Below are 15,972 nucleotides of genomic sequence, written 5' to 3' on the forward strand. Positions count from 1 at the left end.
TTGTATTCTTTACAGGATCTACAAAACGGTCAGCCACGTCCAACCAGTCTATCACTGCTATCTATCTATCTATCTATCTATCTATCTATCTATCTATCTATCTATCTATCTATCTATCTATCTCATGATGAAATTGATAATTACAGCTATTCCCTCTACATAAAAAAGCACTTACCATTACATCCTGCTCTGAGCTTTCTTCACTGACGTATCCATAATAGTCAAGTATTTTCTCTAGCTCTGTGATATTCCCAACATGACCAATTGATTTTCCAGTGTGACAGGTCTGGCAGAGCGCTGCATTGCCCATAACTCTCCTGCCCTAAGCTATGTGGTTATCAGCAGTGTCAGTCATCCACATGCAATCCAGACAAACGGGGCTTCTTCTCTATGCTGTAGTCCACAAGTTCCCCTGTGCAGTCTATCCCTCTGCATTCTAGAATCACTTGTGGAATTCATCTCTAACAACTGCAGACATCATACAGTGACCATTTCCAATTCAGGCACGGCCTGACTATTTTTACACCTACTAGGCCAGTTATGCATGTAAATGAGGGCTAGGAGGGGGCTGCCTTTCAGTACACAGCCAGTCTTCTCAGCACATGGAGTATGAAATGCCTCTGCCCTACATGTGAGGTCTATTGAATTACTGACTGTGTGCCATGTTGTTCATTTTTTTTCTGTACTCACTGCCTTTCTGCTTATGTAATGAATGTTACTGATGTATTACATTCCCACATCCCAGTATCAGAATCTGTAATGGACTGCCACATACGACTCATCTATGTGCAAATGAATGCAAATTTTTTAAAGTAAAATAAATGTAATATATTTGGTCAAAGGTATTGCTATTCTTTTGATTTAAGTATTCACATAATGAATAATATTCTAAACCTTAAAACCCCACACCTACTACAAGCATGTATTAGCACTCAACATAGTAAGCAAAATAAATCTGGTAGATTGTATAAAATGTAAATTCAACAAAGTTTATGAAATATGTATTTGAGTATTACATTTACATTACCTTACCCTTTTTGATTTGGATGAATCTAAATGATGCTTGTTCTGCTTGCAAAAAAATGTTACAGTATATGGTATGCTTCATCATTTAGCCTTGGTTTACACTTGTGCGGTGCGGCATATCGCATGTGATTCGCACAGGAACCGCACCGCATTCCTGTGCAAATCACATGCGAATTCTGTGTGGTGCGATTTGAGCCATACAATTTTGTATGACTCAAATCGCACCGCACCCGCACCAAAAAGGTGCAGGACCCTTTTTTGGTATGCACTAGAATCAGATTGCATGCGTATTCACACCTATGCGATCCCATTCTGCACATCACACCGCATTTTGGAGACCGATTTCGGGGTGTTGTTAACTTAACATACACACCAGCAGCGGTTCGCATGAACGGAGTGCAATTGTGATGCAGTGCGGAATTCGTGCAGAAACCGCTGCAAATTGCCCACCACATCAGTGTGAACCGAGGCTTAATGTGATTTTTATAATCTCTGTATGTACCAATTACACAGTAAAATAGGACACAACGGTACAATAACTGTTGCCATCATCCTCATCAATGTCTAGTATCTATTCCTTTGCAGAACAACAGAAAATAATGAGAATAAATGTTAATTCTAATATACATCTACCATAGTAAACCCAATGGTATTGCATATTGCTAATTGGTTCTACAACGATCACTATAAGGACTGCATGGCATAACAGTACTACAATGTAGTTCCACTATTGGCTCCTTCATGGCACATCTGAATTAAGTGTTGTACATTTAAAGGAATTGTAAACCCATTTTTTTCTTTAAAATAACAAACATGTTATACTTATCTGCTCTGTGCAATGGTTTTGCCCAGAGCAGCCCTGATTTTTCTCTTCTCAGGTCCCCCGTCAGTGTTCCTGGCTCCTCTCTCCTGCCGAGTGCCCACCATAGTAAGACACTTGTTATGGGGGCACTCATTTGGGCTCACTCCAAAGCTGGCCCTGTGTGTCCATAAACACATAGAACACGGCTCGGCCCTACTCCCTGCTCCTTCCTCACTGGCTGTGCTGGACAGCCATTGACTCCGACTGCTGTGTCTAAGCCAGTGCTCTCGTACACAGCATTGGATCAAGATTGGGCTCAGGTAAGTGTAAGGGGAGGCTGTAGAAGGGTGGGGGGCTGTCTCTACCATAATAAAGGGCCTGCCTGCTCACAATTTTTGAAAGCAGGACTTTAGTTCTGCTTTAAAGTGCATGGCTAGGCTTAGTCACATGGGACAGTACCTAGGGATGCCTCTTTCTTCTATGCTCACAGAAGCTTATGAGAAATGTTATATCATTATAGCCAGAAACTGCCTTCTACCTCTGATCACTGTTATAAGGAAGGGGAGTGGGGGGAGTCCAGAGAAATGAAGTAATATCCATTGATAGATTAATTTACCAATATGGCTGATGTAGAATAGATGTCCAAGTGCGCCCATGCAAAATAAAAGCTTCATAATGCCTACTGTAGGTGCCAACAAATCAATCTTGTCACACTATTTGAAGGATATAGGTACATGAGTCTAGCTCCATTTTAAAGAAAGCAATATATCATGTAAGAATGATCCGTACTTACAGGTATGGCTCATGCATGACGCTAAACAACAAACACTTTATTGATTAAAAAATATTTGCCTAGGAGATAATAAAGTTAAAAAAAAAGTATTCATCCACTGAAATGGTTAATTGCTGGTTCTGTGGTGGAAACAATTGACATATCCTGATAATGCAATTGTGACACGATAGTGATTATTTTTAGAGCAATGAATGACCTCTGAATTTTCCTTCATGGTTCTGTACTCCAGTACAGCTTAATTTAATGCAGCAGTGACTGACAAACTTGCTCCTCTTGAAAGAGATGGTTCAAGTCCAGTGCTCTCACGTAAGAAAGCTTTGACTGCCAAAAGTGTTCTAGGTATTGTTATCTCCCCGTTTTCTACGTATTTTGATGATTTGCACATAAACACTGAGGTCAGATTATAAAACATGGAAATACTTAAGCTGCATTCAAACAACAGTTTTGTCTTTGCATGGGTTGCAAAAAGAAAGCTTTATTTGAACAATAGAAGGCTTGTTCACACCAGAACACGTTACATTTCTGTATTTGACAAAGGGAAGGTCTATGTAAAAAAAAAAATGCAACATGCAGAACTTTTTTTTTTCCAATGTACAACAATGCAATTACCGGTAACTGGTACAAAGCATCCTACATTAAAACAATGGATTTTCTCATTTGCATGCATTTTACTATTGTTTAAAAAAAAACAGAAAAATTGCATGGCAGCAAATATGATGAGCTAATGCCTTTATCACCATATAGTAGACATGGATAACAGTTGTCCATGGTACTCTACATTATACCTGCAGTCACTAAGCAAAATGCAGTTTCACAGATAGCAGTATGTTTTTTTTCTTTTTATAACTAACTAAAGACTATCACAATGATTCCTGACACAAAGGCCTTTTATTTATTTGAGGTAGAAGAAAAGAGTTCAATAATTGATGGAGGAGAGATTGGGAAGCAGAGGTGTGCAGATCTGAAGAAGAATTTATTTACTGTGGTGGGAAATCTATTGGTTTAAGTTCTGTAAAAGTTGAAAAAGAGTACACAAGTAATAAAGAGTATGTGTGTGGATATGTACTGTATATATATATATATATATATATATATATATAAAAATAAAATTATATATTTATTGTGACAGGGCTGTGCCTTGTTACAGTGTCAGAAGACAGAAAGCATATATGTCACACAGGGTCACTAATGCAGTTTGAGAAGCTTCAGGATGTCTATTCTGAATGGTGAAAACTGGTTTCGCAGTTTTCTCTGGGACTGGCAATTCCTAAATTCGGTTTTGGAGTATGGAGGCTTCAAAGAGTCTTGGGAGGGATGAAGCTTCTTAGCCCGTGTCCACAGCTTACTGGAGACCACATACTTTTTAGTCAAGGCTCTTTCCCCTGGAGACAAGTTACTGCACAAGAAACGTGTGTGAACAGGCACTAGAGGAGTGTGTCCGGGCCTTAAGGAAAGGCCATCTGACCAGGCTGATGCCTGAGAGGTATTAAGTAACTGTGGGTCATTAGACAGGAGCCTGTGCAGTCCAGGTGGGCATTTCATTTGCCACAAAGCTGACTGAGACAATGTGGGGAATCTTTGCAGAGAAAGGCTTCAAGTACTATGCAGAAGCCAGGAGGCTGTAGAATTTATGTTCTGTCACAGTGATGCTGGTAACCCTGTGGGGGTAAACTTGTGAGTTGTTTAGAATGTTACTTTTAAACAAAAATAGGCCAAAAACCCTGAAAATGTACTTGCCTGGCTGGACTGGAGTTGACGGAAAGCACTACATTTGAGTGAATCTCCACAATATAGAACAAGCAGATCAGAGTCATGGTTTGTCCAACTGTTGTGGTCAACAGTCACTTTAAAGTGCTCCTAAAGGCAGAATGTTTTTTACCTTAATGCATTCAATATGCAGCCCCCCCTTATAATTACCTGAGCTCGATTTCCAGCGATGTGCATTGGAGTGGTGGCTCTCTGGGGTCTCTCTCACACAGGACAGTCAATCATGGCCAGTGAGCCAACGAGGAGAGAGTGTGGATGGGGCCGACCTGCGCTTTGTGTGTGCATGACAAGGGCTATTCACAGGAGTGTGGCTCAGGAGCAAGCCTGCTTGAGTGCCCCCATATCAAAAGGCTTGCTATTGCAGGCATTCAGGAAGGGTGAGGAACCAGGAGTGTTGGCAGGAGACCCAAAAAGAAGAGGATTGGGGCTGCTCTTACCTGCTCTGTGCAAAACAACTGCACAGAGCAAGTAAGTATAACATATTTGTTATTCAAAAAATAAAAATAAAGCCTTTAGAACTGCTTTAAGGCGAGGTAGCCCGATCTGCACCAGACAATAGAAGCAGTCATACTGCAACACATAGGCATGCACATGCTGCCCTTACAGAAACACATCTTTCATATTGGCTGTTTGATACTTGAGCAATATCTCTCAGACCTGAAATTCTGGGATAGCCCATATGTAGGTTGACAGGAGAAAGTCTGATAAAATCTTTCTTAGCTGACAACTGACCACAGATATTTGCTAACACCATCTTTTCAGTATAATTAGCTGATTCAATACACCGTGGTTTCCAACAATGCGAACACACCGTATCCTAGCAACACCCAATTCCCGTGTTTGCTTCTGAGGCGTATAGGCAGTCATTACATAACAGGTAACCCACACATATCTCTCTCATTTCAAAGGGTTCCTTACTTTTTAAATGTTTCTACCAACAACTCTAAACCGGTTCAAATTAAATAACTATACTTTTCTATATATGTTGCAAGAAGTGATGCATGATAGTCGAATCGCACCCATTTGTGCGTATCCCAAAGGTGTAACAATGATAAAGTTAACACATATAATATGTTTTTCTCAATTCCATCTTCCTATGACAATATCCAAAAAAAAAAGGATTTTTTTTAAAACCTACATTTTTAAGCTGTTTTGTAGCTAATCCTTTAAAGTACCTTTAGGCAGATGTATGTTTTTGTGATAGGTTATTTGTTTTCTGTGAAATGCAAAAACAGTTTTTAACCACTTGCCTACCGGGCACTTATGCCCCCTTCGTGCCCAGGCCAATTTTCAGCTTTCAGCGCTGTCACACTTTGAATGACAATTGTGCGGTCATGCAACATTGTACCCATATGACATTTTTATCATTTTTTTCTCACAGATATAGTTTTTTTTTGGTGGTATTTAATCACCACTGGTTGTTTTATTTTTTGCGCTATAAACAAAAAAGTGCAAACATTTTGAAAAAAAAAAAGTTTTTCTTTGTTAATATTATAAAATTTTGCAAACCGGTAATTTTTCTCCTTCACTGGTGTGCGTTGATGAGGCTGCACTGATAGGCAGCACTGATAGGCGGCACTGATGAGGTGGCATAGATAAGCAGCACTGATAGGCGGCACTGATGAATTGGCACTGATGAGGCGGCACTGATGCTGCTGCACTGATATGCAACAATGATGGGCACTGATAGGCAGCACTGATGGGCAATGATGGGTGGCACTGACTGACGGCACTGACTGGCGGTGATGCTGGGCACTGACTGGCAGCACTGATGGGTGGCACTGCTGGACAGCACTGATGGGCGGCACTGATGGGTGGCACTGCTGGACACAGGTAGGTGGCACTTCGAGGCACTGATGGGCACAGGTGGATGGCATTAATAGGTACAAGTGGGTGGCACTGCTGGACACAAGTGGGCGGCACTGGTGGGTGGCACTGCTGGGCACTGATCATCAGTGCCCTGATAATCGGTGCCAATCTGTCCTCTGACAATTGCCAGTTATCAGCAGTACCTTCCTCACGCTCTGACAGCGTGAGGGAAGTGCAGTTGATAACCGGCAACTGCATTTACCGGTGATCTGCTGTGTCATTGGACACAGCTGATCATGTGGTAAAAGGCTGCTGTGATTGGCCTTTTACCACATTGCGTGCTCAGCAGTGTCCGTAGGACAAATCTGGACACCCTAAACCTAAATCCATGGTCACATGTCAAGTCATGTCAATGTGGACATTTCCTATAGTCTGTCCAGGATCCTTTTGGGATGGAGAGGAAACTTAGCAGGCGATAATGTCACATAAAGAGGGAAGTGGGAGGAGGGTAAGGTGGAGGGAGGTCAAATGTGGCCTGAATATGGGCATTAATGAAAAAAAAGGGTCTTATGCTTAAAAATGATAGTTTTAGGAAAAATATTGTGTTGTCCATAGCATACAATAGGAATCTACAGGGGAGATTTACTAAAACTGGTGCATTCAGAATCTGGTGCAGCTGTGCATGTTAGCCAAACAGCTTCTAACTTCAGCTTGTTCAATTAAGGTTTGACAATAAAACCTGGAAGCTGATTGGTTCCTCTGCAGAGCTGCACCAGATTTTGTGCCATGCAGTTTTAGTAGATCTCCTCTAAAGTGTCTATTTCAAGTTTGCATTGCAAAGAACAGAAATTCAATATTGCTGCTTATCAGTCTTTAGATGAGGTGGCTGCTTTGGTTTTTAGGCTTTTTTTCCTTTGTTTTTACCTGGTAATCCTAGTAATCACACACTTCCTGTCCTAAGGTGACAACACTCACTCACTTTATGGTATCAAGGGAGAAGTAGCATTGTCCTCCTAGATTGCATACTTCTGATGTGGATTACAGAACACATCTTCCTCTCCTCATCTCCTTAGTTTAGGGGTGGTGTTCTCTAGTCCAAATCAGAAGTGCACAGCCTAGGATCAGTGCGCTGCTTTTCCACAGATACAATAGAGCATGTGACTGGTGTTTGTTAAACTGGGAAAAGCTGATAACACTGCTTGCGATTTCAGAACATCACAATCTACAAACTCAAAGGATTTTTAGCAGAATCAAGGCTCAGTTCACTATACTGCAATGTGAAATTGATGTGATTTGCAGTGCGATTATGTGGTGTGAATTTGATGCATATTGTATGGGTCTAAGTCGCGCTGTAAGTCGCATCAAAGTAGTGCAGGAATCTTCCAAAATCGCACTGTTCTGAGTCATTTTGATTAGAAGGGGCATAATTGATAACAATGAGATTCCCTTGTCATGCAATTGTGTGCAACTCAAGTCGCTTCAGAAGTCGCATTAGTGTGAACCAGGCCTAAAGGACAATGCATTGGAAAATAGACATGCACTAGAGAAATGCCCTGTGATAATAGATGGAATGTGACAGACAAGATGCTTTCTTATTAGCACACTACATTGTTCACACATAAGCACTACCAAGGCTAGCCATAGATTAAACAATTTTCTTTCCATTTACCATGGGTGGAAGGAAAAAAAATCACTTGATTCCCCCACCAACATTGACTACTGCATTCTGACAGCGGGGAGCCTTCCTTGCCAGCAGAACACAATGATCACGGCTAGAGACCATAGCTAATGATGGTGACCACATGCAAAAAACTGACAGGCTGATTGTACTGAAGTTGATTGATGGATCAACTTCAGTACAACCAGCCTGCTCATAGATGGATAGAATTTCACACAGATCCTGATGAACCGGCCAAAATTCGATCCATCTATGGTGGCTTACCACCCTGGTCACATCAGATGCGACTTGCAATGCGATTTACATGCTATGTGACTTGCAAATTGTATGCCAAGTCGCACCCTATTGTCCACTATTACAGCTGTCATATCAGTGCGGTTCTGACTTGGTCAGAGACGCACCGATTTCTAAAGTAGTGCATGCGCTACTTTTGGTGTGATTTGTATAGATATATGTGTCAGATGTCTTGAAAATCGCACCTGAAATCGGCAGGTCACCCGACTTTGAAATCGTGCAACTTCACTGTAAGTCAACAATGTGACTGTGGGGTAAGTGTGTATAGGTAATGCAACATTATACATTTGTACAAGTGGAATAACAATCCTGACATGTCGTCAGCGATCCCATAATGCTCTCATTTTTATGACGTTTTCTTGCTTTGCAGTACAAACATTACAATTAAAAAAAGGGTTATGAGGAAGGAATAAACTATGTTTGAAATGCTAATGGGGAGTAGAGTCAGGCATGATCTGAGCAAGAAGCTAAGAAAAGAAACAGTAAAATGCAGATCCATCTGGTCACAGAGATTAGAGGATCCTGTGTTGTCCACTAATCCAGAAGGGAAAAGCACAGAAAAAATAAAGTGCAGGACAAACTGTGTCACGATGCACAAGGGAGGCAGGATTACTGCACTGCATGTGTGTATTATGTTGTGTTTATTACCATCCAGAGCAGCATACCATGGAATGAAATAAAAGATTTCTATCTGATGAGGTTGTTTACCTACCTAATTGCTAGCCTATGCATTCTTCATAAGAGTCAATGTCTGGCTATTGGTTGTGTTCTAATATGAACACAATATAAAGAATGCCTAGCATCAGTCTTGAAGTGGTATTAAACCTGAAACTAAAATTGTAATATATGGGCAGCACAGTGGCTAAATGGTTAGCACTCCCACCTGGCAGTACTAGGGTTGCTGGTTCAAATCCCAACTGTGGCACCACCTACCTGGAGTTTGCATGTTCTCCCTGTGCCTGTAGTTTCCTCCCACACTCCAAAGACATGCTGGTAGGTGAATTAGATCCTGTCTAAATTGGCCCAAGTATATGTATGAATGTGAGTTAGGGACCTTAGATTGTACACCCCTTGAGGGTTAGGGCCTGATGTGACTGTAAAATATATATGTAAGGTGCTGCGCAAATTGACAGCTCTATATAAGTACCTGAAATAAATAAATACTGCAGCTTAGCAGTCCATAGACATGGTGACTGCATTCAGTTTCTTTTTTAGGCTTTTCCTCTGTATATATCTGGTGCTCTGACCAGTAACACACCCCCTATATTAGAGTGCTCCCACTCTGGATGAAGGAGCACATGAGGCACCTTTGGACAGCAGCATTGTCAGTCTGGGGGAGGAGAGTGTTAAATGGAGTAGCAGATTTCAGCTGGCCATACATGGATCGAAATGCAGCTGGTTCAGCATGGATCTGCTGAATTTCGATCTATGTGTGGGCAGGGAGGTTGTACAGAAGTCAGTCTACAGCTGAATGAGAAAAACCTGATCCATCTATGGGCTGCCTGAGATACACTAAGGCCGGCCATACATGGGTCGAAATTCGGCCGATATTTCGTCCGAAAATCGGACCTAAGAATAATCGGCTGATTTTCGCTCTGTTAGTGGCTCAGTGGCACCGGCCGATATTTGTGGTTTCTCCCCTTTTCGGTGAACGAGCATGTTGGAAAATTTATGAAAAATGACCGATTTTCGATTCAATGATGATCAAATCGTACGATCGTTTTTCCGAAAAGACTATGCGCATGAGCCGTGACCTGGAAGGAACAGAAGTTTCACCTGTTATATGGGGTGAACATTATCACTTGGTCAGCCGATTTTCTTTGAACTCTATAGTGGCAAAAATGCTGCTTTTTGCTTTTAAAAAAGTTCCTGACCCTTTCCAAAAACGCAGCAGCTCAAAAAAGCATAGATGTGAACATGTTCCATAGGAAACCATGTTAAATGGACTGTAGTGCGTTTCTACAAAAAGCAAAAAGCTCTAAAAAAATGCATTGGTGTGAAAGCAGCCTAACAAATGGAAGCCAAGCCAGCTCACACTGCAAGTGCACAAGCGATTACAGCAAGTTTTTTTTTCTTTAGGAATAAAGGTTTTACATCAATGAATAAATAAATAAAAGCTGACCACTGCAAGCACCCCTGACATGGATAATTTATTTGTCTTAACACTCTTAACTGATACATTTGTAGGACAGCTTGTTCTGTTGAAAAACAATAGACTTTCTGTCTGGATCACCAGATGAAAATAAAAAGAAAATGAATGCAGCAATCATACTCAAGAATTGGTAAGTTGCATTATAAGGCCCCATGTACACAGGACACTTCTGAACAATGGAAACTGACTGCTGGAAAACGTAGGTTAAAAAACATCTGTATAGACACGTTTGCATACCGCGTATATGCGCGTTTATGCGTGTTTGCGTTTAGAAGCATTTTTTAAAGTTAAGCACAGGAGAACCTCCCAAATGCCCAGAATGCACTGAAAAGTGGTAAATTATTAACTATTTCAGACTGTTTCAGAGAAATACAGAGAGCAGAAGCAGAGACAGCAGTATGTGTTGAAATTAGCTTAGGTGTGAGTTGCTCATTAACATTTCTTTTGTTTCCAAGGGTGGGATAGGTGTCTGGTGGAGTGAGTCATTAAGGCCACCTGGCAGGGGGTCTTCATGAGGAATTTGAGGTGTGAATTCTATTAACATATCTTTTGTTTCCAAGGGTGGGAGTGGTCTGAGGTGTGAATTGGTCATTACAATGTGTGACAAGCTTGGTTGGAATATCTTGTGTTCAGTGTTTTGTCCATTTGAGTACCTTGAAAACGCTTTGCATGCATTTTTCATGATGAAAAAAGCTCTGGACACCATTGGGAACTGGAAGAGTTAAGAAAAAATTTCAAATGTAAACGCTTATAAACGCGACTTGCCACGTTTAGCCGCGTTTTGCGTCTGAAACGCTGATAAAATCGCTGCTGAACGCAAGTTTTCTGCGTTCAAAAAAACAACTGTAAACTCAAATGCCTGAAACTACTGTAAACGGCAATGTGTACATGGACACATAGGAAAACATTAGGGTGAGTTCAGGGGCTGCTGAAAAAAAGGCTGAACAGCTCCTAAACGTGAGTTTACCAGCTACGGTGTACATGAGCCGTAATAATTGTTTGCTTTGGGGTTTAATACCACTTTAAACTTTGTTCTACTGTCTAGTCTAAATAGGAAATGTATTATAATTATTTTTTATTAATATTCTAAACTTGAGAGTGTCCATAGGCAGATCTGTCATTAAAAATGATGGTTATTGAGTTAACCTGTACACTGCCTAACTGTGGCATCTGCACATCTGCTGCAAGAGATGCTATTGGCATCTCATGCAGCGGATATGCAGATGCCACAGTTAGGCAAATATCACATATGGCCAGCCTTATGGTACCCACACACATGAGATTCAATCACCTGATCTGGCTCTATTCTTGCCAGACTGGGTGACAATCTAATGGCTGAGAAAGACTGCACATTGGCTAGTGATTATTGGAGAAGTTAACAGATAGGTGAAAAAACTGTTCCGATCTCTAGTGCTCCTGCTGATAATCTAGTGTCAGACTGTCTACAACGCACCCTCGGAAAAGCCAATCTGACTTTTGTACAGAGTGTGCTACAGACTGTTTGCCATGAGGAGGGACAGATTGTCCTTAAAAAAAAAAAAACGACTTTCCTCTGAGGTCCATAGTAAGCTTGAGACCAAAATCCCTAAACATTTCTTATTTTTAGAAAAATGTTGCCATAAACTCAGTAATTGACATTCGCGGGAATAAAGTTTGTACAGTGTAAATGAAAGCACTGCCTGCCATCACATGAAAAGAAAGGTGAATGTTTCAGTGGTATTTGCCGGGTGAAGAGACTACTAAATAAATGGCAGTTCTCTGTATTTTATACAACGAACAAAGGGAGTACCTCAGCTGTGCAGACATAATCACTTGATTGGAAGTCACAGAAATGCTCCAGGGGTTTTTGATAAATGCTGGAGAAGCTAAATCCTTATGACTCAGATCGTCATTGTCTCCACAGAACAGAAACATTTTACATCGCCAGTCTTAAAAATACAACACGCACACTGTACATTTTACTCCCTACATTGTATGTTTGCCTTTCCGGATCACTGCAGTGCATTTACCTTTTCCAGCATCTCTGCTAAATTCTCCAGTATTTACAGTGTGATATTAAGGAGTCATGATAAAGTTTCCTGGTTATGAGAGGTGATGTGTGGTGAAGTATAGATGTAGGCAGGGGCGGACTGATCATTTGGAAACTCAGGCACTGCCCAAGGGCCCGGAGTCAGTAGGGGGCCCCATGAGATGCCCCTGGTACCTTTTTCATAGGCTTTTTTGAGTTTGGCCAAGGACACAGGGGCCCCATGATCCCCTATTGCCCGGGGGCCCCATGAGTTGTCAGTCCATCCCTGGATGTAGGCAATGAGAAAATAAAAAACAAGGCTATATTAAAAAAAAAAAAAAAAAAGTATGTAGAACAAAAACATTGTTAATTCACAAATAATGCTGTCATAGACATGAGATTGTGCATGGATTGGACAACAACTTCATGTCTATAGGTACCGGCAGAACCAAAGACTTTTGACTGGACAGGCTTGAAAATGCTGTGATTGTTTCCACCATGATAGGTCAAAACAACGATGTCTAGATATGCTTTGTCCTTCCTGTGAACATAAATACGTACACTTAGACAATTAACAGATTTAATCCCCTGCATTGTGTAAAAAGGCAGCTGATCTTCACTTTTCTGTTCCTCCCCTTTTTCAAGTGACCACCTCTTATCTCCTGATAAGATAGACTGAACCTTAGGCATTTGCACATGCTCAGTTTGGTGTGTATTGCTAGATAGGTTTTTTTGCTTTTTCTTGGGAGATTGCATGTGATCAGCAAAGGGCCAATCAGAACTGGTCAGACAGAGATCAGGGGTTTGGCATCCTCCTAGAGCAGTAACACAACTTCTCCTACAAGCTTTAGCTAGTGCTGGGCTGGACACTGATAGAAGCCACAATACTGCTCTAACATCTGATGAGAAAAGGTATTTAGCAGTTTATATTTACTAAAATAATTGCATTTCCATGTTCTATGTACTGTGGGAGACCAGATATAGTGGATGCAGGGTCCTGGGTTTAGTAACACTTTAAGAGCACTATGTGTTATTTCTGTCTGATGCTTTGTTTCTCTGCCATCAGCATGAGTCACCTCTGACAGGTTTTCCTGACAACTTGAGAAAAATGGTGACAGGGGAGGGATCTCCAGCAGGCTGACAGCCTCAGCTCTGTTCCTGTGAGCTGTGTGGAAGGAGTGTGTTTCTTATCTCCAATCAGCTCTCAGAGATCTCCTCACTGAGGAGTAATGCAGGCCATAGATGGTTCAAAAATCGGCCGATTTTTCTTTTAAAAAAACAAAAAATCGGTCGTTCAAGTGGCCGACGTTACCACCAATGGTAAAAAAAATCGGCCGATTTTCATCCCGTCTGCAGCCGGCAAAAAGTGTCCCTGCAGAGAGCTCTGCTATTTCTTTGACAGTTCCTTGACATTTACAGAGGTTGCAACAATGTATCTATTTGTATCCATTTAGGATACAGATGTTTTTATTCGGAAACAAATAGATACAATGTTGCAACCTCTGTAAATGTCAAGGAACTGTCAAAGAACTGTCAAAGAAATAGCGGAGCTCTCTGCAGAGACACTTTTTGCCGGACTGGAATTCCTCTTATTTTTCATCCTTCTTCATCATCATCCTCTTCTTCTTCTTCTTCATCATCATCCTCTTCTTCTTCTACTTCATCATCATCATCCTCTTCTTCTTCTACTTCATCATCATCATCCTCTTCTTCTTCTACTTCATCATCATCATCCTCTTCTTCTTCTACTTCATCATCATCATCCTCTTCTTCTTCTACTTCATCATCATCATCCTCTTCTTCTACTTCTTCATCATCATCCTCTTCTTCTACTTCTTCATCATCATCCTCTTCTTCTACTTCTTCATCATCATCATCTTCTTCTTCTTCATCATCATCATCCTCTTCTTCTTCTACTTCATCATCATCCTCTTCTTCATCTTCTTCTATTTCTTCATCATCATCCTCTTCTTCATCTTCTTCTACCTCTTCATCATCCTCTTCTTCTTCTACTTCTTCATCATCATCCTCTTCTTCTTTTCTTCATCATCATCATCCTCTTCTTCTTCATCATCATCATCCTCTTCTTCTTCATCATCATCATCATCATCCTCTTCTTCTTCATCATCCTCTTCTTTTTCTTCATCATCATCTTCTTCATCATCATCATCATCCTCTTCTTCTTCGTCATCATCATCCTCTTCTTCTTCTTCTTCATCATCATCATCATCCTCTTCTTTTTCTTCATCATCATCCTCTTCTTCATCATCATCCTCTTCTTTTTTCTTCATCATCATCCTCTTCTTCTTCTTCATCCTCTTCTTCTTCCTCTTCTTCTTTTTCTTCTTTTTGTCTTCCTCTTGCAGGTCACTGCTCATGCGCAGATTTTTTTTCCAACTTTCCCGATTAAAAAAAACGGCCAAAATACCGAAAAACGGCCGAACAAATAGCCCACTAACGATCTGAAAATCGGCCGATTTTATTTTCGGCCGAAAAATCGGCCGATTTTCGACCCATCTATGGCCTGCATAACTTAAGCTCCCTGCCCTTTTTTTCTGAACTCTCAGATAAACTTTATATATCCAGCACTTTGAATGGATGCAGCGAAGAAAAGACTGCAGAAAGACATGTACAACTGATGTAGGAGGATTTGTTTAATCTCTGTGTATCACCTGAGGCCAGTCACTTTACTGAGTACATGTAAGGGTTTTCAACCACTTTATTGTCCAGCCCTGCACACAGGTCAAGTTCCTTACAATGGAAATAAACTCATTGATTTAACAGTTTACCAACACAATTGGGGCTCGTTCACACTTGACTTTATTTCTAACTCTTGGCAAACGCCCCTATAGCGTTAGACAGGCGTTTGTGAAGAGTTTTTAACGCTCCTCAAATGCTCCCAAAACGCCCTATGCTCGATTTTGAAGCGGTTGATAGGCGTTTGCCAAGCGTTAAAACCGCACCACAAACTCCTATAATGAAGGTAAATGGTATTAATGCTCCACAACCGCATCGCAACCGCACCGCAAACGCCAACCAGGCGTTAGCGGAGCGGCACCATAGACTTGAATGGGAGGCTTCAACTCCTCATGACTGGACACGAGGCGTCAGTTTTGCCGCAATGCTATTGCTTCCGTGTGAACAGCACTGTGTGCTGCCATGTGCAGAATTTTCATAGGCATTTGAGAAGCATTAAAAATGCTTCCCAAACGCCTGTCTGATGCCTGCTGACAGAGCTAGTGTGAACGTAGCCTCATAGTCAAGGGCATGCCTTGAATTATAACTGACGCAGATGCTTGTGCTCTCAAGAAAAATGTCATCAAATGGCTGGTGTCAAAACTTATCACATGTGCAGCACCACGGCAAGTGCAGATCAAACAGGCTAAGATGGCAGCTTCCTTGGCTGTAAAGGATAGGAGGGTTTCGTTTTCCTTTAAGGTACAGTAGAAGATAATCTACCCTTAAACTTTGGGTTAGGGAAGGAAACCAGAGCAAATAGACATACTGAGATCACACAAACATATGGAGATCATAAATACTTTATACAAACAGGAGTTTGTAGTAGAATTTAATTGCTGAAATGTTACAATACAAACCACCAAGAAATTATACGGTCTACAGCCAATTACATGAAAGGTCACAT

At 41.1% G+C, this 15,972-nt stretch overlaps 1 protein-coding gene across 29 annotated transcripts in view; it reads right to left on the reverse strand.

Annotated features, from left to right (window-relative positions):
- Positions 1-15,972, reverse strand: part of ANK2 (ankyrin 2) — a 290,860-nt gene that overhangs the window by 261,542 nt on the left and 13,346 nt on the right. For 16 of the 29 annotated variants that reach the window (XM_089691841.1, XM_089691840.1, XM_089691838.1 and 13 more), the window contains exon 1: positions 176-403. The exons of 7 other annotated variants lie outside the window; for them this stretch is intronic. In XM_089691841.1, coding sequence (XP_089547967.1) covers positions 176-310 — 135 coding nt within the window. In that variant the 5' untranslated portion in view covers positions 311-403. Of the gene's footprint in view, positions 1-175; positions 405-15,972 lie in introns of those variants that run through there. 6 more of the 29 variants (XM_089691833.1, XM_089691839.1, XM_089691837.1 and 3 more) reach the window with 1 other exon arrangement.

The sequence above is a fragment of the Staurois parvus genome, unplaced genomic scaffold, assembly GCF_062004578.1.
Source record: "Staurois parvus isolate SC_StPar_1 unplaced genomic scaffold, SC_StPar_1.0 ptg000572l, whole genome shotgun sequence".
NCBI classification, from domain to species: Eukaryota; Metazoa; Chordata; class Amphibia; order Anura; family Ranidae; genus Staurois; species Staurois parvus.